The following is a 21,965-nucleotide window of genomic DNA, read 5'->3' as shown; positions in this document are numbered from 1 at the left end:
GGATGTGTCACAGCAGCGGTGACCCGGTCCGTGGCCCTGGGCGCCCAATTAATAGGGGAAGTTTGAATGGTGAAATGTAGTTGATTAAAGGAATAGTTCGTGACGCCACCTGTGGTGTTCGGCAAGTGAGATGTTAAGCCGACGCTGCATGCAGATCCTCTGGGACTGGTGGTGTGGTGCAGCCAAGATGGTGTAGCTCCCCACAGGTGGAGCTGTAGTCCCAGGGCAGTGTAGATGTAGGGGTAGAGGAGAGGCACAGGCGGTGTAGAAGCTGGTACCCAGATGCAATGGTACAGGGTGTGTTAGCGCAGGAATAATTGGAGGACACCAGGGCATGTAGTTCCAAAGCTTTACTCACAGTCTGTAGTACACACAGGTGCCTGCCTCCGTGCTATGTCCTCCGGGTCAGGGACTCAGTCAACCTCCAGGTCAGATGGAATACTCCCTTCCAACACTCCGCCAACATGTGCCTTTCTGAACTTCTCCTTTTATAGCGCCTTTGGTGTGAAGTACTCCTAGTACTGAGTTACACTGGAGTTCCTCCTGACAGATGTTCCCAAGAACCATACTTGTACGGCAGACAGCTGCAGCCTGCTTCGGGGACTCCTTACTCCTGAGTCCCGGCTCGCTATCCAAGTTGCTGTTGTGCCACCAAGTCTTAGATGGGAGTAGTGCATTTACAGCTCACTACTCCATCGGTGTCTGCTGTAGGACCATTAGTATCCATACAACCTCGGGGACCTTGCCCCGGCCTTGCCCTTAGAACTTTTAGGCAGGGTTCTCTCCTAACCCACGTCCTCTGTTCCCTTTTACTCCTTCGTTCCGTACTAGTCTCTCCTTCTTATAGAAGATCAGGTTTCTGTTCAATGTCTTTCTCCTTCTTTCCTTTCCCGTGCCAGCAGACCCAGGTCACTGAGGTCTGCTGCAGCACCTCCTTCCTCCATCCCTCTCCCAGGGATCTTCTCTCCTCACTCTCTCCCACTGACTGACCTACTGACTTATTGACTGAAATCCTAAACCTTCCCGCTCTTTGATGTATTCTAACTCCACCCGCCTCCCAGCACGTTTCGTGTTCCAAGCAGGGAGCCGCAATGTGGCTTTGCTGAACTACTGTGTTGTGTGGGATGCAGGTGTTGGAGTGTGGTCAGGAGCCTCCAACCTACCTGGATGGTGGGGTACCACACCTCAGGAGGAGGTGCAGTACCTCTGTGGCAACTGAATCCTCAGGGGCCCACAGATGTGCTCCCTGATTCTAGTTTTTAATGTGCGTTTAGTACTCCCCAGAGTCCCCACATATTTCAACTGACAGGTCGCATACTCCATGACATAGACAATGTTTTTAGAGTTGTAATTTATAAAATCTTTAATCTCATACATATGATCATTATTGCAATCACTAAATTTATTACACTTATTAGTGAATTTACACATTTTGCACGAGTTTGCACCTCATTTATGAAATCCCTTTACATCTAACCAGTTTGTAGTGTGCTTCTGATGTTCATTTAGAAAACTAGGTGACAGACTATGTTTGATGGAGGGCGCTTTTCTTGAGACAATTCTGAATCCTTTTTTTATGATTTTCTCAATCTCAGAATATTCTTTCAAGATAGACAGATTGTGTTTAATGATTTTTTTAATAGATGAAAATTGGTTACTAAATTGTAACATTAAAGTTACAGGATTAACAGAGTCATCAGTGATATTTTGTTGTTTTTTAAAACTGGATTTTTTTGCCACTATTTTTTCTGCCCTATCCAGACTCCATTTGTTATAACCTCTTTTACTTAAGCATTTTTTAATGTCAGATACCTCCCTCTCATAATCATCCTGTCTGCTACAATTGCGTTTTGCACGCGTTATTTCACCCACCGGAACACTTTTGATAGTGTGTTTCGGATGGTGGTGACTTTTAGCGTGCAATATTGTGTTACCAGCTGTGTCCTTTCTGAAAGTACGTGTAATCACAGGTTTACTAACTATTCCTTCCAATTTCAAGTCTAAAAAATCAATACTTGAAGTTTCATGCCGTATCGTAAATTTAAGATTTGACATGTTATTATTAAGATACAAGTTGAAATCCTGTATAGTGGATATGTCTGACTTCCAAATTATGATAATATCGTTGATATATCTACCGTAAAATTGAATACTATCAATAAATGGATTATCACAGTTGTAAACATATAACTCCTCCCACCAACTCATTACCAAGTTTGCTAATGAGGGGGAATATTTTGCCCCCATAGAAACGCCATTTATCTGTATATAGTATTCTGTATTGAAAAGAAAATAATTGATAGAAATTAATAGATGAACAACCTCAATTATATAATTTTGAAATTCAGAGGAATAATTGCTATATTTGCGCAGATGAAATTCTAACGCAATTAGTGCTATTTTGTGGGGAATTGTAGTATAAAGTGAAACAACATCTGCTGTTAACCATGAGAAATTGTTGTCCCAAATCAAACCATCAAATGTATTTAGTACATCAGTACTATCCCTGATAAAACCGGGAACTCTTTGAACTAGAGGTTGTAAAAGGAGATCTAACCATTCACCCAATTTTTTTCCTACTGATCCAATGCCCGATACAATCGGTCTCATGGGCGGTGGATAAACTTTTTTGTGGGTTTTTGGGAGGGCATACAGTGTAGGTATTACAGGATTTAGAACTTTTAAATACTCTTTTTCTTTTGAGTTCAAAAAGCCAATACTGTATCCCTCATCGATGATTTTGAAAATACGATTCTTGATTTCGAAAGAGGGATCCGAAGATACCCGTTTATAGATCATTGGATCATTAAGCATATTTTCTGCTGCCTTCCAAATGTGTCAGCAAATCCCCCACATTACCCAGAATCTTTCTAACCCCATCCCCCACAGCATCTGACTGAACACCCACCCTGTTATGAAAGGGCACCGAGGAGGATAGCAGGCCAAAGCTAAGCCACAGAAAACCAGAGAGGTTGGTAACTAAGCGGATGCAGACCCCTGATCCCGTCCACACAACTAGCAGTAGCCGTGGAGCGTGCCTACGATGATCCTAGACGCCACGGCACAGCCGGAGAGCCAACGAAGCCTAAAGCAAGAAAGGGGAAATCTAAACTGCCCCGGAGCAGCCCCCAAATGAATAGACAGCCCCCAAACATATATTGTCGGTGAGACAAGATGAAAACACAAACGAAGGCAGAAAAATAGACTGCGCAAACGATGGGGCCCACACTGACTAGACAGGACAGGAAAAGAAAGACACTGTCTGCAATTCCGCAAAAAATCCTGCAAAAAGTCCAACACATCTGATGCACAAAAAACACTGAAGTCGCACGACTTCGCCCCCACTATATCAGCACTCTGGTATATTCTGAAAGCAAAGCAAAAAGAGACCAATATAACAGGGGACAAAACAAACTGGCACATGCAGTAACATATGGGCGGTGATTCAGCACAGCCCCAACCGGAGCTGGAGCCGGAGCAGAGATAAACAAAACCAGATCAAATGCAAACAGAATAACAAATGATCCACTTAGCTGAACACTGCAGGGAAAGAGCAGGAGACATCAGACCTCAGAGGGCACAGGAAGAAAATCACCAGCAGGGATAGAGGGAGCCGGCTGTCTTAAATCCCAATCAGAAACCCCAGATCTCCAATTGTCTTCCTCATTATCAGGTGGCAAGCCTCTGTCAATCAGATGAGCTCCACTACCTCCAGTAACCACCAAAGGGAGTCCAGAAAGAAAACTCGCAACCCCTCTGTCAATCTGACCAGCTCCACTACCTTCAGTAATCACCAGAGGGAAGCCAGAGAGAGAATTCACAACACCACCCCCTGACCCAAAACTACTGACCTGGCTACCTGACTACCCCATCACAGGAGACATTAACAATGGAGGAAATGGACAAGACATAGAATAATACTCACAGGTCTGCGAGGGAGCTGTGATCCCCCCAGCCGTAGATCCCGTGTCCAGACATCCGTCCGCTATGCCATTCCTGTGATGAACCCTCGGGTGCCTGAGGCCCGAATCCTGAAGATCCCGATGATACTGATATCATGGCCCTGGCAGGCCCCACGACCCTGGACAGGACCACTCCATAGAACCCGTTTTGACCTGCAGACTGCACCTGAGAGGGTGACCTCTCCCAGACACTAACCCACTACCCTATCCTCCCACCGGACATAGAGGCTGCAAAGCATCCAACAAAATTCCTGTTGTTGTAGAGTGCCCTCCCGTGGTCAATAACAGGGTCGGCAGCCCTGGCTGTATACGGGTACCACCTGCCAGCTTGACGTCCTGGAGAATCCCTAAGTCTCGTGCAGGAGTAGAGACGGGTTGCCCGACTGGGTCATCACCATGATGAGCCGCCGTGACGTCACTGGCTCCGTGTATCCTGGTGTGCAGGCTCCGCCCCCAACACAAGCTGAGGTGGGGGCCTGCTAACTGCCGCTGGACCTTGCCTGGCCCTCAGATTCCTCCCAGACCGGGGCCTACTAGAACGCTGACGAATTGGCGCCCGGCCTGGAGGGTCTCTGGAGGGTCGTCTGCGCCTGGTCCAAGGAGCCGCGTTGGGAGACAGCCGTTCCGGAGGCCGCACCCGTCGGGAATACCGCTCCCGTGGGGATTCCGCCGCCACCGACCCCGCAGATGATAGCAGCCACCTGCCTCTGTAGCCAGCTGGGTGGCTGCAACTCTCCTGGCAACCGGAGATTTTCTAGGATCTGCGCTACTGACACCATGGTATGCGCAGCGGTGTGACCATGGGACTGCTGTTCATCTCTAGTAGCGTGAAACTGAAGTACCCCACCCCTAACCGTCCCTATAAAAACCCCTTTAGCAAATCTCACCCCCTCCAACCCATTGTCATGTTGGCCTCTGCCAATGCTGCGGGGGGAGGGAGCAGCTTGCTCTGGCCTTTACTACACAGAGGTACAATCCTAATCATCATTCCAATAAGCAGAGTAGGTAGTTAATATCTAAAATACCAGCAAAGTATTTATTACATCTGTTAGCCATTGCAGAGAAAGATTATCCATATCATCTCAATTCTTACTACAGCGACTTGCAAACTGCAATTAAAGAATTCCCAATCGACTGTGCTGAGCTCTAATTAAGACGATGCTTGTTACAAGACAAAGATCTGATGTCACTTCCAAATGGGAACTTACACTGTATCTGGAGTGGGAAATATTTTGGACAAAGTGGCCTGGATGCCGTTAATCAGCTGATCTGTATTCTGAGAGCCGAGGGTCAGTTGGAAGTTTCCCTTCTCTGTTTCAATAAGTATCTGCAAGAGGATAGAAAATGGTAATGGCAGCACGAAGACAGCAAACACAGACAATAGTGGTAAATAATGTAGGATGATCTCAATTTTACGTTAGTACACTATGTATCAGATCCAAATTTTTGGCCTATCTGATACATATAGTATTAAGAACTGGATGAGAGTAGTGAGTTAGAAGTTTGGGAAACTTAAATGGATATTCCCATCTCCAAGATCCTATCCCAATATGTAGTAGGTGTAATAATAGTAATATTAGCATATACCTTCACTTAGAAATGTAGTATGGTTCTTCTGATTCGCTACGCCCCTTACACCATGTGCAGGGCATTGCAGTAGCTTAGATATCCATGGTTACGACTACTAACAGCTAAGTAACACTGTATGAGTGGTCATAACCATGGATACCTAAGCTCCTGCAATGCCGTGCACATGGGGAAAGCGACATAGCGAATCAGAAGAACTATACTACATTTCTATTTGTAGGTATTTGCTAATATTATTATTACATCTACTACATACTGTATTGGGATAGGATCTTGGAGATGGGAATACCCCTTTAATGATATTGTTGTAATTCTCACTAAGAAGGTAAATATCACTGCTCAACAATGGTTACACATATTCAGTACCTGGCTAAGACTGATAGCTGTGAGAGATCGTATTTCCAGAACACTGAAGGAGCTTTCAATCTAAAAAAAAAAAAAAAAAATATGGAAACGTCAAGGTCACTATTAAGAGGATTCAGGACTCGGTGCAGATTTCCACACCACAAATCTGCAGCAATTTATAGTATAATGCAAGTAACTGGGGATTTTAAAATTCCATTCACACATTGCTGAAAAAGTCCACATGGAAATTAAAGGGAATCTGCCAGCAGGTTTTTGCCTCCTAAACTGAGAGCAACATGATATAGGAGTAGAGACCCTGATTCTAGCAACGTGTCACTTACTGGGCTGCTTGTTGTAGTTTCAGTAAAATCAGTGTTTTATCAGCAGAAGATTATCACTATAGGACTAGTTGTCTCATGCCATGTAGTCCTCCTGCTCTGTGTAACCCCACCCCCAATGATTTGCCACTTTCTGTCAATGCATAGAGTATACAGAAAGCTGCCAATCAGTGGTGTGAGGCACAGTTATACAGAGCTCAGCATTCAGAGAAATACTAGAACTGCAGCAGAGAAAACAATGATGTTATCAACACTGGAGCAAGCAACCCAATAGCTGATACATCACTAGAACCAGGGTCTGTGCCCCTACATCATGTTGCTCTCAAATTAGATAGCAAAAACCTGGTGACAGATTCCATTTACTTTCCAACATTCAGTATTTGGTCAGTATTTTACCTCAGTATCTGTAAGTCTAAACCAGGAGAGGAACAATCAGAGGAAAAGTCTAATAGAAACACGTCACCGCTTCTGGATTTATCACCCACTCCTGGTATTGGCTTACAGATACTGATGTAAAATACTGACCAAATACTGAGCATGTGACTGTGGCCTAAAGCATGGTGTGGAATTCAAATCTGCATCGTGCTCATTCTTGTGAAGATCTTCATTGTGGAGTTCACTCTATTGTACGCTTTGCATTGGAGTAAGGTGAAATCTGAAGCCAAATCCACAAGTATACAGTTGAAACCAGAAGTTTACATACGCTATATAAAAAGTCACATATGCATGTTTTTCTCAATATCTGACATGAAATCAGAATAAACCTTTCTCGTTTTAGGCCAGGTAGGATTACCATAATTGTTAATATTTGCCAAATGCCAGAATAATGAGAGAGAGAAAATGTTTTAAGGCATTTTTATTACTTACTGCAAAGTCAAAAGTTTACAGACACTATGATTACTATGCCTTTAAACAATTCTGAACTGCCCATATGATGATGTCATGTGTTTGGAATCTTGTGATAGTTTTTTTAGCAACATCTGTGTTAGTTAGAGACACACCTGTGGATGTATTTTAATGCACACCTGAAACACACTGCTTCTTTGTGTAGTAACATAGCAAAGTCTAAAGAAATCAGTCAAGATATCAGGAAGAGAACTGTGGACTTGCACAAGTCTGGCTCATCCTTGGATACAATTTCAAGATACCTGAAGGTGCCTCGTTCATCTACACAAACAATTATACACAAGTACAAACAATGGGAAAGTCCAGCCATCATACCGCTCAGGAAGGAGACGGGTTCTGTGTCCCAGAGATGAACATGCCTTGGTCCAACATGTGCATATCAACCCAAGGACAAAAGCAAAAGACCTTGTAAAGATGATGGTAGAAGCTGGTAAGATTGTGTCAATAACCACAGTGAAACCAGTGGACTGAAATGTCACTCTGCCAGGAAGAAGTCATTACTCCAAAATAAACATAAAAAATCCAGATTAACCCCTTTATGTCTATGGACGTGCACAGTCCGTCATGGCAGGAGGTAACTTTCAGCACCATGACGGACTCTGCACGTCCTGCCTTTGAACTGTCACTGCGTGTAAACACGCAGTTTCAGTTCAGTGCCGACAGCTGTCTATGACAGCTGAGAGGCACAGAAAGGGGGGCAGGGACCCTTGCACTTGGTCCCTGCACCCACAGCGCTGCGATTGGTCGGTCAATCTGACAGACCAAACACAGCATTGATCAGCAAGAGAAGCTGAAATTTGAGCTTCTCCTTGCCTGATCAGTGTAGGAGCCCAGCGCTGCAGTGGCTGAGCCTCCTGCACTGACAGCTAGGAGCGGAGCCCCCACCGCCCCTGGCTGTTAACCCCCTCACTGCTGCGATCGAGCGTGATCGCAGCGTTCAGAGGGGGAGGCAGAGGGTAGGGGGCTCCCTCTGCCTCAGGTCGGCGTCCCTGCGATGTAATCGCGGGGTCCGACCTGTGCCATGATGACCCGGAGGTGTCATGACAACCTCTGGGTCATTTACCTACAGAGAGCTGGTGAGATCATGCTCCCAGCATGGTGTCAGCAGCTCTCAGCATTGTTATAATGCATTACAATGCTGGAGCATTGTAATGTATTATACCTAAAGTGAAAGCGAAAGTGAAAGTCCCATAAAGGGACAAGGTAAAAAAAAACCATTTAAAAAAAAAATATGTAAAAAAAAATTATTAAAAATAATATAAAAAATTCCCTAAAAAATCCCCTAAAAATTACACATTTTTATGTAAAAAAAATAAAATAAACAAAAAAATACACGTTTGATATCGCCACGTTCGTAAAAATCCTATCTATAAAAGTATCACCTTAGTTAACCCGTTCTGTGAACGCCATAAAAAAAAACACAAAAAAGTAGCAAATTGTACTTTTTCCAAGCAGTATCATCATACTGCTTGGAAAAAGTGCAATAACGCGATCAAAAAGACGGATAGAAATAAACATGGTACCGCTGAAAACGTCATCTTGTCCCGTAAAAAACGAGCTGCCATACAGCATCATCAGCAAAAAAATACAAAAGTTATAGCTCGTAGAATAAAGTGATGCAAAAATATTTTTTCTATAAAAGTTTTTATTGTGTAAAAAACACCAAAACATAAAAAAACGATATAAATGAGGTATCGCTGTAATCATAGTGACCCGAAGAATAAAGCTGCCATACTAATTTTACCACATGCGGAATGGAGGGGGAAAAAAAATAAAGCATTCCTAAATTGCTGGTTTTTGTTCATTCAATTTTTAATTTTCAAATTTTAATTTTTTTTACCCTTAAATCATAGAGTGATGTCACACAAAGTAGTTTTATAAATAACATTTGCCACCTGTCTGCTTTACATCAGCACAATTTTGGAAACGTAATTTTTTTTTGTTAGGACGTTATAAGGGTTAAAATTTGACCAGCGATTTCTCATTTTTCCAACAAAATATACAAAACCATTTTTTTAGGCACCACCTCACATTTGAAGTGAGTTTGGGAGGTCACTATAACAGAAAATACCCAAAAGTAACACCATTCTATAAACTGCACACATCAAGGTGCAAAAAAACACATTCAAGAAGTTTATTAATCCTTCAGGAGCTTCACGAAAACTAAAGCAATGTGGAAGGAAAAAATGAACATTTTACTTTTTTCACAAAAAATTTACTTTGGAACTAATTTTTTTTTATTTTCACAAGGGTATTAGGAGAAAATGGACCAAAAAGTTTGTTGTGCAGTTTCTCCTGAGTACGCCGATACCCCATATGTGGGGAAAAGCCACTGTTTGGGTGCATGGCAGGGTTCAGAAGGGAGGGAGTACCATTTGACTTTTTGAATGCAAAATTGGCAGGAATCAATGGTGGCACCATGTCAGGTTTGGAGACCCCCTGATGTACCTAAATATTGGATACTCCCTAATTTTAACTCCAACCCTAACCCCAACACACCCCTATCCCTAATCCCAACCCTAACCATAACCCTAATCGCAACACACCCCTAAACCCTAATCCCAACCCTAACCGTAATCCCAACTCTAGCCCCAACCTTAACCCTAGCCCCAACCCTAACCCTAACTTTAGCTCCAACCCTAACCCTAACTTTAGCCTAACTCACTTTAGCCCAACTCACTTTTGCCCAACTCTAACCCTAATGGGAAAATGGAAATAAAATTTTTTTTTTATTTTAATATTTTTAGCTAAGGGGGTGATAATGGGGGGGTTTGATTCACTATTTTTTTTATTTTGATCACTGTGATAGGGTCTATCACAGTGATCAAAATGAACTAATAGAAAAAATGTCCTACTGTTGCCAGGTGCTGGTCGGCAGATCGCATGCGCCCACCATTTTCTCCCAAAAGATGTTGGTGGCCCGGGGAACTTCACAGGGGGATGCAGAAGGATCCAGGGACAATGGAGGTATCGGGGGGGATCGGGGGACCCTATTTTTTTCTTCTCTGATGTGCGATCACATTAGAGGAGAGAGAAATTAAATGGAAAATTGAGCTTTTTTTCGGTTAATTAACGGCGCTGTGGTTTAAGTACCCTTAACAGCCGCCGTTAAAAGGCGTTTTGGCAGTCGCTAAGGGGATAAGGATAACAAAATCAATGTTTTGGAGTGGCCATCACAAAACCCTGATCTCAATCCTATTGAAAATTTATGGGCAAAGCTGAAAAAGCAGGTGCGAGCAAGGCGACCTACAAACCTGGATCAGTACTCCAGTTTTGTCAGGAGTAATGGGTCTAAATTCCAACCAACTACTGTGAGAAGCTTGTGGAAAGATATCCCAAATGTTGGACAAAAGTCATTCAGTTTAAGGGCAATGTTACCAAATACTACTGAAATGTATGTAAACTTTTGACTTTGTAGTGAGTAATACAAATGCTTTAAAACATTCTCTCTCGCATTATTCTGGCATTTGGTAAATATTAATAATTACGGTAATCCTAATTGACCTAAAACGGGTATATTCTGATTTCATGTCAGATATTGAGAAAAACATGCATATGTGTCTTTTTATATAGTGTATGTAAATGTCTGGTTTCACCTGTATCTCCATGTTACATATGGGGATTCTGCCTGCAGATTTCTGATCAAATCTGCAGCGGAAATTTTCTGCAATGTGTGGACTTGGCTATAGAATAAAACAGAGATAGAAGGCAAGATGGCCAGGAAACAATCAAGTTTTAAAGCAAATGGGAAAAGATTGAAGTCAATGAAGCATATGATATACTGTAGGTCAAAAAAATTCACCACTATAACTTAAGTCTACTAAAGAACAGGAACCTGCCTGGGAAGAAGGGACCATAGCTCGTGCATTAGATATTATCTGTGTTATCTTATAGGTTAAGTCGACTGTTTGATATCTGAGCAGGTTTGGTCTAGGTACAGAGAGGATTTAGACAGTACAAAATAAAATAAAAAACATCAGCGCTTCTCCTACTTATAGAAACACCAGTTATGGATGTATGATAGGAATCCACGCTCTCCCAGGTGGCAGCAGGTATCTGCTCACTTAAAAAATAACATCAAAAGTATAAGTTTACACGCGCTCTACAAAATGTGTCTGGTAATCCACCCCTCTAGTCACTGCTCCAGTGATATCCCAAGATAACATGTACGGGTACAAGCTAGTAGTGCTTTGTGATATATTGCTACAATGGCCTGTACATCTGCACACAGTCCACAAAAGAGGATGAAGGAATCTGGAGGAGGAAGAAGGTGGACATATGGTCAAATACTGTGATCAAATCCAGCGTTAAAAGCGCCCCGGCCAATGGCATCTCTTCAAATAAAATACCAACAAAGTCTCTATCAGTGCAAACTATGGAGGTCATCATGAGTGACCAAAAAATGTCCTAAGATTTTCAGAAAGAAGCGTTTTTATTTGTAAGCTATATAACAGGTTTCCCGGGCATCTCCTTTTATAGTAGCATAAGACAGAGTATCCCCTGCCTGGAATATTTGTTTTTGAGAGACACTGTCGGCCAGGGCGCTCCCTGTACTGGATCTCATCTCAGTGTTTGACCTCATGTCTACCGTCTACCACCTCCAGATTCCTTCATGATCGCTTTTGCAGATTGTGCGCATGTGTACAGATCAGACTAGCAGTATGTGTCGGAGCACTATTACGCATACATGTGTTCTTTGGATTTAAGGCCCCATCACACACAGCGATCTCGCTAGCGAGATCGCTGATTTTGTGACGCCACAGCGATCTCGCCAGCGTGTGGCACGTATCGTTGCGTGTGGCAGCGAGAGATCAGCGATCAGCGATGCTGGACGCTGGTTTCTAATGTAAACGTCGGGTATCAAGGAGCCGTGGCTCTTGGATACCCGCTGTTTACCTTAGAAATCGGCGTACACACTGGTTTCCAAGGTAAACAGCAGGTATCCAGGAGCCGTGCGGCTCTTAGATACCCGATGTTTACCTTGGAAACCAGCGTGTACGCCGGTTTCCAAGGTAAACAGCGGGTATCCAAGAGCCGCGGCTCCTGGATACCCGATGTTTACATTAGAAACCAGCTTTCTCGCTGGTCCTGATCGCTGTAGGGGCTGTCTATGTGACAGCTCACCAGCGATCAGCCTAACGATGTCCCAGCGATCCCATCCATGTCGAATCGTTGGTGGGATCGCTGGGACATCGTTATGTGTAATGGGGCCTTTAGAGGGTGTAGGGGGATTACCTGATAATAAATTAATTAGTAAAGTACATATTTACATAGTGCATTACAGTTCAAACTTTGTATGTGCCCACTTAAAAGAGTATTCTCAAGTTTGGAAGGTATCACCTATTAATTGGATAGGGAATAACTTCCTGATCACTGGGTTCTAGTCACTGAGACCCCAACTAATCCCAAGAAATGGGGTTCTGCAGAGGTGAACGATTATGCTTACTTGCTGCTCAATTTATTCTTAATGGGACCACCAGACTGTGCGCTACCAGTGTTCACCACTTCCATAAGAATGAGAGAAGCAGCAGTACGCATGATAAACCCCTACCCCATTCACAAGGGACTCTTCAGAACCCAGATTTCTTGGGATTGGTGTGGTTTCCTGCAGCCAGCCTCCCTGTGATCAGGAAGTTATTGCCTACTCATTGGATAGGGAACAACTTTCCAATCATTAGGTTCTAACTGCCGAGACCCCAACTGATCCCAAGAACCAGGGATCTGAAGAGGTGGTCGATTATGCTCACTGTCGCTCCATTTATTCTTAAAACAGAATTCATCATCTTTCCCACATCTCACGCTACCCCTCCACCAGACCTATCCATCAATGTCAATGGCTGCTCTCTATCCCCAGTCCCGCACACTCGGAGCCTCGGGGTGATCCTCGACTCTGCGCTCTCTTTTAAACCACATATCCAAGCCATCGCCTCCTCCTGCCGCCTCAAACTCAAAAATATTTCCCGGATCTGCTCATTCCTCAACCACGAAACCACAAAAACACTAGTGCATGCTCTTATCATCTCCCGCCTCGACTACTGCAACCTCCTACTCTCTGGCCTCCCCTCTAGCACTCTAGCACCACTCCAGTCCATCCTTCACTCTGCTGCCCAACTAATCCACCTGTCTCCCCGCTATTCCCCAGCCTCCCCCCTATGCCAGGCGCTTCACTGGCTTCCTATTGCCCAGAGGCTCCAATTCAAAACCCTAACCATGACATACAAAGCCATCCACAACCTGTCTCCTCCATACATCTGTGACATGGTCTCCAGGTACCTAACCGCACGCAACCTTCGATCATCTCAAGATCTCCTTCTCTACTCTCCCCTTATCGCTTCCTCCCGTGCTTCCCCCATACTCTGGAACTCTCTGCCGCAACACATCAGACTCTCACCATCAACGGAAACCTTCAAGAAGAACCTGAAGACCCACCTGTTCCGACAAGCCTACAGCCTGCAATGATCCTTGGTCTACTGAACCACCGCACGACCTGCTCTTCCCTCTCCTACTGTATCCTCACCCATCCCTGTAGACTGTGAGCCCTCGCGGGCAGGGTCCTCTCTCCTTATGTACTTGTGTGTCCCTTGTCTTACACATGTTTATTATACTTGTCTATATTTCCCCTTTTCACATGTAAAGCGCCATGGAATAAATGGCGCTATATAAATGCATAATAATAATAATGTGCTCATCTAGTCTTTGACACTCTCATAGGAATGAGAGAAGCAGCAGTATGCATAATAAACCACTGTTCCATTCACAAGGAGCTCTTCGAAACCCCCGCCTCTTGGGATCAGTGTGGTTCACAGCAGTCAGATAAATTGCGATCAGGAACTTATTGCCTATAAAATAGGGATAAGCACTGAATAAGATTACTCTTGATTAAGGAGATATTCCTAGTTCACATATTCACAGGACATGCTGATCACTGGTGGTCCAGATACTGAAACCTACACTGTTCCCAATAACGGTGTTAGTAAACGTCTCATTAATAATGTAATCGAGGAACACATTGTCTATGGGACTGATGGCCATAGTCAAGTGCTGTACTTGGAATCTCCAAGATAACATTTTTGGGACTTAAAAGGATGTGGATAGCTGTTAACGTGGGAATAAACAATTGGATTTGGAAAGGTTTGGAAAGCAAACCATGTCTTTGGTCAGGCCACCTGGCTAGAAGGACAAACAATAGTTATGTAGGACTTCTTGGTTTGTCTGGATCTTTGGTGCCTTGGTTCCCTGTATTAAACAGATGAGGGTCACAAGCTATTCACAAATCTGTGGTCGGTGATCATCTTCCTGACCAAGGGTAATTTTTAGTAAACGGCTGTCTAGTTCATATTCTTGGATATAGCGCACAGTACCAAGACTTCTGCCTTTTAGCTTCTCTTTATATTTCGCCCCTTGAAGGAGTCTTGACAATGATTTTTTTCACAAAAGCAGTTCTTTCTTAATAATCCACATTAGTTAATAGATTACTCACCTTTGCTGGCAGTTTGATGTAGAATATATAGAATCTCCAGCATGTTGTGACCTGAGAAGAAATATATAGACAGATTTTATTAAAAGATATGAGCGTATGCAACCATGGCAAAAAATTGCAAGTGATTTAATGGATCTGTTGCTATGGAAACTTCCATGCTTTGTTTTGTGGTACCCCGATGAATTGTTTATCTCGGAAAAGACAATCAGGGAGGTCCTATAAATAGTTATTTTCTCAGCTTGTCACTAAGAAACTGTAGTATGATATTCACTTTACTAAAACATGAGCAAAATCACGAATGCACATTAGCAGAATAAACATGTGCGTATGTGCGTAGGTGTGTAGGTATATACAATGTGCAGTACTAGTCGGGATTAGTGTAACCAACTATACAGGCCCCAGGGGGAACAATAGAGAACGGAGTAGAATAAAGCAGGTACATCCCGTAGTCTCTACCAACTACTACTACCTACAGGCGGCCATATGTGCAATGTCTGTGTCAGGGTCCTGTCAGCGAACTGCCACTGCTGAACAGGGTGACTCACCCACACTGCGGGAGGGCCCGGGGTCAGATACTGCAGGGAACGCTCAGGCAGACAGGACCTGGGATGCTGAAAGTAGCAAGCAGTGAAGGACCTAAGATCATGTGACCGCAGGGGGCGGGGCTTGGCGTCCTGCTGGAGATGAATGCAGGATTCTACTACAGAGATCCTCAGGTCAGACAAACGGGAGGTCATACACGGAGAGGGCGGCGCGGTACCAGAGGGATAAGCAGAGAGTAGTCAGAACGTAAGCAATGAATCATACATGGAGATAGCAGCAGAGTACAAGAGGGGCAATCAGAGAATAGTCAGGACATAGGCAATGAGTCAGAAACCAGAGAAGCAGATACACAGTACAGAATCAAGAGACAAACTCACAATAGGGGACAGAACCGGGTCTGTTGTGAGCTCATTTGTTCATTCACCTTTTGTGTCCGAGGATCTCCCTCTTCTGGTGAAGGAAGGTAGTGAGGCTGATTTGGATGAAAGAAACCAAACACCTGATCAGGTGGATTGTGACTGGGTAACAGGAACTTCAGACTGGATATAAGGCAGCCGACGCCCTTCTGAGTGGCTGGTGATTTCTCTGCTGGATTCTTGGAGACCAGTCTGATTCCTGCTTCCCAAAGATAAGTTTTTGCTCTGCTATTGAACTTATTAGTTTTGGTTTTCTTTACCTTGTTTTTTGAGTTCAGCCATCCCCGGCCGGGGGTGTGCTAGATTCTTATTCCTTGATCAGTGTTCTCTTTTGCTCTGCTTTCAGAATATTCTGAGTGCTGATATAGGGTTTGAAGTCTAGTGACTTCAGGGTCCTTTTTGCTTATCAGTTGTGTTGGTAATATTTTTAGCAGGGTTTTCTCGGATTGCAGACAGCAGCTTTTCTGTCCTGTCCTTTTTAGTTAGCTTGGGCCCCATCGTTTGTTCAACCTATCTTTCTATCTGTTTTAGTGTTTTCATCTCTTTTCACCATCATTATATGTTGGGGGCTGCCTATTGCTTTGGGGTCTGCTCTGGGGCAGTCAGTTTTTCCCTTTTCTCTCTTTAGGCTTATTTAGATCTCCGGCTGTGACGAGGTGTCTAGGATCACCGTAGGAACACTCCACGGCTACTGCTAGTTGTGTGATAGGATTAGGGGTCTGCAATCCGCTAGTTTCCAACCTCTCTGATTTTCTGGGCTGAGCTTGTGTTTTGTTTTTTCCTCCTCGGTGACTCAATCATAACACGGGTCAGAACCATATAAGCAAGCTAGAAGACAATCGGAAGGCACAGGCACACAGGGGTCACCACACTCAGCCAAAGGCAAAAGTATAACTGACGGGGATTGGAGTTTCCCAGGGCTATAAGAAGCTCTCCTTGAACCAAAGAGAGGCAACAATAATTAACACCAGGCATGCAGGTCAAAGCCTGTACTGATCTCAAGACATTAACCCCTGATGTGCAGGTCAAAACCTGCACTGGGATCATGACAGTCTGTAGTCCGGAGAGTGTGTAACTACTGGGATTGGAAAGTTTTACAAGACAGGCTGCATATATGATTAATAAGAACTCATTGACCTCATGAGGCTGGTTTACTTATTTTGAAAATCCACAACAGAATGGCTGCATAATGCAGTCTGAAAGTTCCAAAATAATCTCAACCCATCTAGATCGGTTGATAGCTCCTCAGTGTCCCTTCTCCTGGCTACTGCTGAAATCTCAAAATTCTCAGTATAAGCTGCAACTGTCAGGCAGGCTAGGTGGTCACAGATTCCCTCACTCTTTAGTTAGGCTCATAAAACGTGCATCTTAATATCAGGATTATTACTGACATCAACATCAGCGGATCAAAGAGATCATAACGTATGCAGCTAATACTGTGATATCTGGTGACAGATCCTTCTAATGGCCAACAATATAGAAGGGGGTATTGAGATAGCCTTTTTTTAAAATGGGTTCTTGAAAGATTATCTCACAAAATTATTTTATCTGGTAGTTGAAACCCCTGTCAATCAACTGATTTCACTAGTGGAAGCTATAGGGGATCACACATTCACTTCAGTAGTGTGCCCATGTCAACGCCTCCTATGCATAAGTCACTCTTTGGAGCTAGAAGTGGGTGACCCATCTTTATGGCACCTACATATATATATGTTACAGTTTATGGAACCCAGGTGTTCTCATGGAACAGCTTCTTTAAGAAAGCAATAAAAGTATTGTTATTGTTTGAAGAGAAACTGGAATAATAATGAAGAAACAACAATAACTGTAAGCTAACGTTAAAAAATATTCTATCTTAAAGAAGCCCTCCCATCAATATTTTTACCCATTTATTTTATTGCAATCACCATATTATATAGCACTGTGTACTTACAATTGCTCATTTTTCCTGTCTACCCAGCTAGTCCTTTTTTCTGCTCTATGTAGAAACAGGAAGTCTCTTGTCCCTGCATTTATCCTTCCCCTCTTCTACTCCTGACCCAGCTGCTTTTTCCTTTCTACACAGCTAATTCTCCTTTCCCCTGCAATTGACTTTTGCAGAGACTCATGACTACCAGAGGGAAAATTGACCTTCTGTTTCTACATAGAGCTTAGAAAGATTGAGCTGGTCAGCTTTTAGTCACATGATGTGATAGACCCAATAGAAAAGAGAAGAATTAGCTGGGTAGAAGGGCAAAATAAGCAATTGTAAGTACATAGTGCTATATAATATGATGACTGCAATATATTACGAGGATAAATACTTTGATGGGAGGAGTGCTTCTTTAAGGCTACACTCACACTAGCATTGATTCTCTAATGCGAGAGAATCGTGCCAATTACTGACTCTGTCAGAGTTTGAGCCGAGCCTAGTGTCATCTGAGTGTGATCCGATTCTCTCGCATAAATGAATCGCAGCACAGGTGTAGAGAAGACAGAGGACTTAATTTCTCTATCTTCTCCACTGACCATGTGCGAGTGCGATGTTGCCCACGTACCCATAGACTTCTATGGGTACGCCTGGTCTGAATATCAGAACCACATGAAACATGCTAATTCTGTCACCCTTCTGGAGTGTAGACATCAGAAGGCGGCAGCTTTGGAAACCCTACTTTCTATCATGTTTTTTTCAGGCAAAGACAATTTCGGCAGATTAGTCGCTGTCAACCAGTACATTCTTCAAGAGGTCAACTATATATTAATCACCAAAGTCAGACCTAGCAGGTATCAGACTGGCAACACCTATTTCTATGGATCATGGTGAACACAGCTGATTTTGATGATAGTCAAATATGTATGAGAGCTGCCAAGTGATAGCTGAAAACATCAGAGCATAGTTTATCTCAACCACTTTCTGCCATAAGCTTTTGCCCTCAGCGTACTTGTTCAAATTACACCACTTAAGGTCGTGATGAATGTAGGTGGGTTTCATTTACAATCTGTTAGGGAGTGTTCAGACTGTATTCTGACAAACAACCATCAGTCCAACTGCTACACCTCTACTCTGTGCCAGTCCCAGCATTGCATGACTACTGCCCATAAAGCTCTGACTTTTGGATATGGGACGGACCCCCACTCCATCTTAAAAAAAACATTACAGGAAACCTAGACACTGGAATAAATACACAAAACACATTACTTTGGTTGTCAAAATGGCCACAGCTTTATTTAAATCACAGGATTAAAACAATCACAGTAGGAGTCAGGTGAAGTACTTGTACATTGGGATTCACAAGTACTGTGATATCCCCAGCCGTCTGACATACAGCACCAGGAGAGACAGCCATAACGGGGCGGCATGCACTGGGGGGCCATTCAAGCAGAGCCAGTAAACTTTCAGGGCACCAATGACCCTGTGCTTAACCACTGTGCCCGCCCCGATTGACGTTACCATTACCACCAAAGCCGAGCCTGTTCACCACCATGAGGTTTTACATCCTCTATTAGCCCCTTAACGCCCGCCGATACGCCTTTTAACGGCGGTAGTTAAGGGTAGTTATTCCTCAGCACCACTTTTTAAAGGTGCTGAGAAATAAGGTTATAGCGCCCCCAACGTCGGAAATTCTCCGGTGTCTCGGCTATCGGGGGTAGATGAGACCCTGTACATGATTTGGGTTGGTTTTTACCGACTGCAGTTTTGCGATCACCGTTATTCACGGAATAGCGACGACCGCAGAAAGAAAAAAAAGGCAGATTTCCCATTTAATTTCTCTCTCCTCTGATATGATCTAGCACATCATAGGAGAGATAAATGGGGTCCCCCGAAACCCCCGATACCTCCGGTGTCCTTGGACCCTCCTGCGTCCCCCAGTCCTGTCTCTCAGCCATCAGCGCCTTCTTCTGGGAAGAAAATGGTGGGCGCATGTTCAGTGCGCCCGCAAAGATCTGCCGGCCAGCACCCGGCAACAATAGGACATTTTTCCTATTGGATCATTTTAATCACTGTAATAGACCCTATCACAGTGATCAAAATAAAAAAAAGTAAATCAAACCCCCCTTTATCACCCTCTTAGTTAAGTAAAAATAATAAAATTAGAAAAAAATATTTATTTCCATTTTTCCATTAGGGTTAGGGTTGGATTAGGGCTAAGGTTAGGGTTGGGACAGGGTTAGGGTTGGGGCCAAACCAAGTTTAGGGTTGGGGCTATTGTTAGGGTTGGGGTTAGGGTTGGGGCTAGGGTTGTGGTTAGGGTTATGGTTGGGATTATCATTAGGGTTGGGGCTAGAACTAGGGTTAGGGTTGGGGCTAGGGTTAGGGTTGGGGTAGGGTTGTGGTTAAGGTTAGGGTTGTGGTTATGGTTGGGATTACGCTTAGGGTTGGGATTAGGGTTAGGGGCATTAACACAAAGGGCAATATGCCTATTCCCGATGCCCTTGAGCCAGTGGGAGCGGCTAAGGGTAAAGTAATCAAGTGCCTTAACATGAAGCAAAATATGCCTATCCCTGATGCCTTTGACCCAGTGGGAGCGGTTTATGGTAAATGTCAAGTGCCTGAAAAACAATTACCGTATTTTTCGCTTTATAAGACGCTCCGGATTATAAGACGCACCACAAATTTTGAGGAGAAAAATAAGAAAAAAATATTTTTTAATAAAATGGTGGGGCCTCTTATAATCCTTGCATATTATTGCTTAACCGGGTTGATGGCTGTGGTGTAGCGGGGTCCCAGGGCCGCTGCTGGAGGAGGCAGGAGTGGGGTGATGCTGCAGGCCGCATTCAGGGATGAGGGGGGCTCCGATGTGCACCGCTGCTGCGGGGGTCTTGTGCTGCTGCGGGATCTTGTGCTGCTGTCGGGTTTCTTCGGGTGTCCAGCGGTTGCTGGCCGATGCTGCGGGTGTCTCCGGTTCCCAGCGGTGCTGCGTGTGTGTCCGGCGCTGCCCTGGCGGCTATTTTTTACCGGAGCCACCGCACACACAGGGAACCGTGGAAATGCCGGGGCTCTGGCCTGTCGCAAAATGTTGGCAGAGCCCCAGGGCAGCGCCGGACACACACGCAGCACCGCTGGGCACCGGAGACACCCGCAGCACCGGCCAGCAACCGCCGGACACCCCCTGATCACGGCCTATGGTAAGGTATGTTCGCTTTGTAAGATGGACCCCCATTTTCCCCCCAAATTTTGGGGGAAAAAAGTGCATCTTACAAAGCGAAAAATACGGTAACAATTGCGTGGCAGGGTTATTAATAATGCATTCTTAGAATTTTTCTGCTATAGGTTTATTTCAATTACTATGTCCAAATATTCTGAGAGTTATTTAATGGTCGTTTATAATGTTGATGTTATATTGTGTATAGCTTTTAATTACTCCCTATTTATAATATATTTCTCTTTATATAGACTCATCACTTTTCGGGTAGTAGTAGTAAGTGGATTTAAGAAATTATTAGGGCACAGCACAGCTACTGCACATAATGGTGGTTTCTAGAACCAAAAACTGTGAATTGGTGAATTAGATCTAGCTACAATACATGCAGTATAATAGTTTTTTGAGGCATGACAGATGTAATTATACAGGTATTCAAACTGTGGTTACCCCCTTTATTATGGTTTACTTTCCACAGTACCCATTATAGGATCCTCATTGCAGGATATTTAGCTTTAGTTACCGTATTATCGATCAGAATTTGGTAGAGCTGCCTTGATAAAATTATTCTGTTGGAGCTCTGGATTTTTGTTACTTGTATCCACAGTCTTTCCATAGCATGTAGAACTGGTTGAAGGCTTTATTAGGCATGGTTGATGGTGGTCGAGTCCATTCAGGCTGTGTGCCCACGTAAGCGTTTTTTTCGCGTTTTTTTTAAGCGTTTTTACCGGCAAAAACGCTTAAAAATTGCTCAAAAGGAGCATCCCATTCATTTTAATGCATTTTGCACTTTTTGTGCATATTGATGCGTTTTTTCCCACGAAAAAAACGCTTCACGGTAAAAAATGCAGCATGCTCATTAATTTTGCGGAAAATTCCACGTTTTTAGCTATTTTCTATGTGTCTGTTGACGCACGGAAACAAAACGCATCAAAAACACATGTTTTTTGCGCAAAAAAGCGTGGAAAAAAAACGTGCGTTTTCTGAGAAGGAGTTTTCATGCAGAAATTTTCTGCATACGTGGGCACATAGCCTTAAAGTGTCAAATAGCCTCTTTGTTGGCGGTTTAGGAGTCAGGTGGAAGTTGCAGACAAGTTAGGCTATGTGCACACGTTGCGGATTTTACTGCAGATCCGCAGCGTTTCTGGCCCTGGGGGTCCACAGCAGAATCTGCTGCACTGTACAGTACCATTTTACTCTATGTAAAATGGAAACTGCTGTGCACATGCTGCGGAATTTTCCGCAGTTTCTAATCCGCAGAAAGAAAT

General features: G+C 43.8%; 1 protein-coding gene across 9 annotated transcripts in view; it reads right to left on the bottom strand.

Moving 5' to 3' along the window:
* CARMIL3 (capping protein regulator and myosin 1 linker 3) overlaps positions 1-21,965 on the bottom strand; it is a 155,971-nt gene that overhangs the window by 117,423 nt on the left and 16,583 nt on the right. For all 9 annotated transcript variants that reach the window (XR_012232183.1, XM_073575419.1, XM_073575417.1 and 6 more), the window contains exons 3-5: positions 14,619-14,669; positions 5,916-5,975; positions 5,171-5,289 (exon numbers count right to left, since the gene is read on the bottom strand). Coding sequence is in view for 8 of the 9 variants with exons in the window: in XM_073575419.1 (XP_073431520.1) it covers positions 5,171-5,289; positions 5,916-5,975; positions 14,619-14,669 (230 nt within the window). In the remaining variant the exon portion in view is untranslated. The remainder of the gene's footprint in view (positions 1-5,170; positions 5,290-5,915; positions 5,976-14,618; positions 14,670-21,965) is intronic.

This window comes from Dendrobates tinctorius, unplaced genomic scaffold, assembly GCF_039654945.1.
Source record: "Dendrobates tinctorius isolate UK_male_01 unplaced genomic scaffold, ASM3965494v1 ptg000044l, whole genome shotgun sequence".
NCBI lineage: Eukaryota > Metazoa > Chordata > Amphibia > Anura > Dendrobatidae > Dendrobates > Dendrobates tinctorius.
Note: the sequence above shows the minus strand (reverse complement) of the source record. Positions and strands in the feature narration are given on the sequence as shown.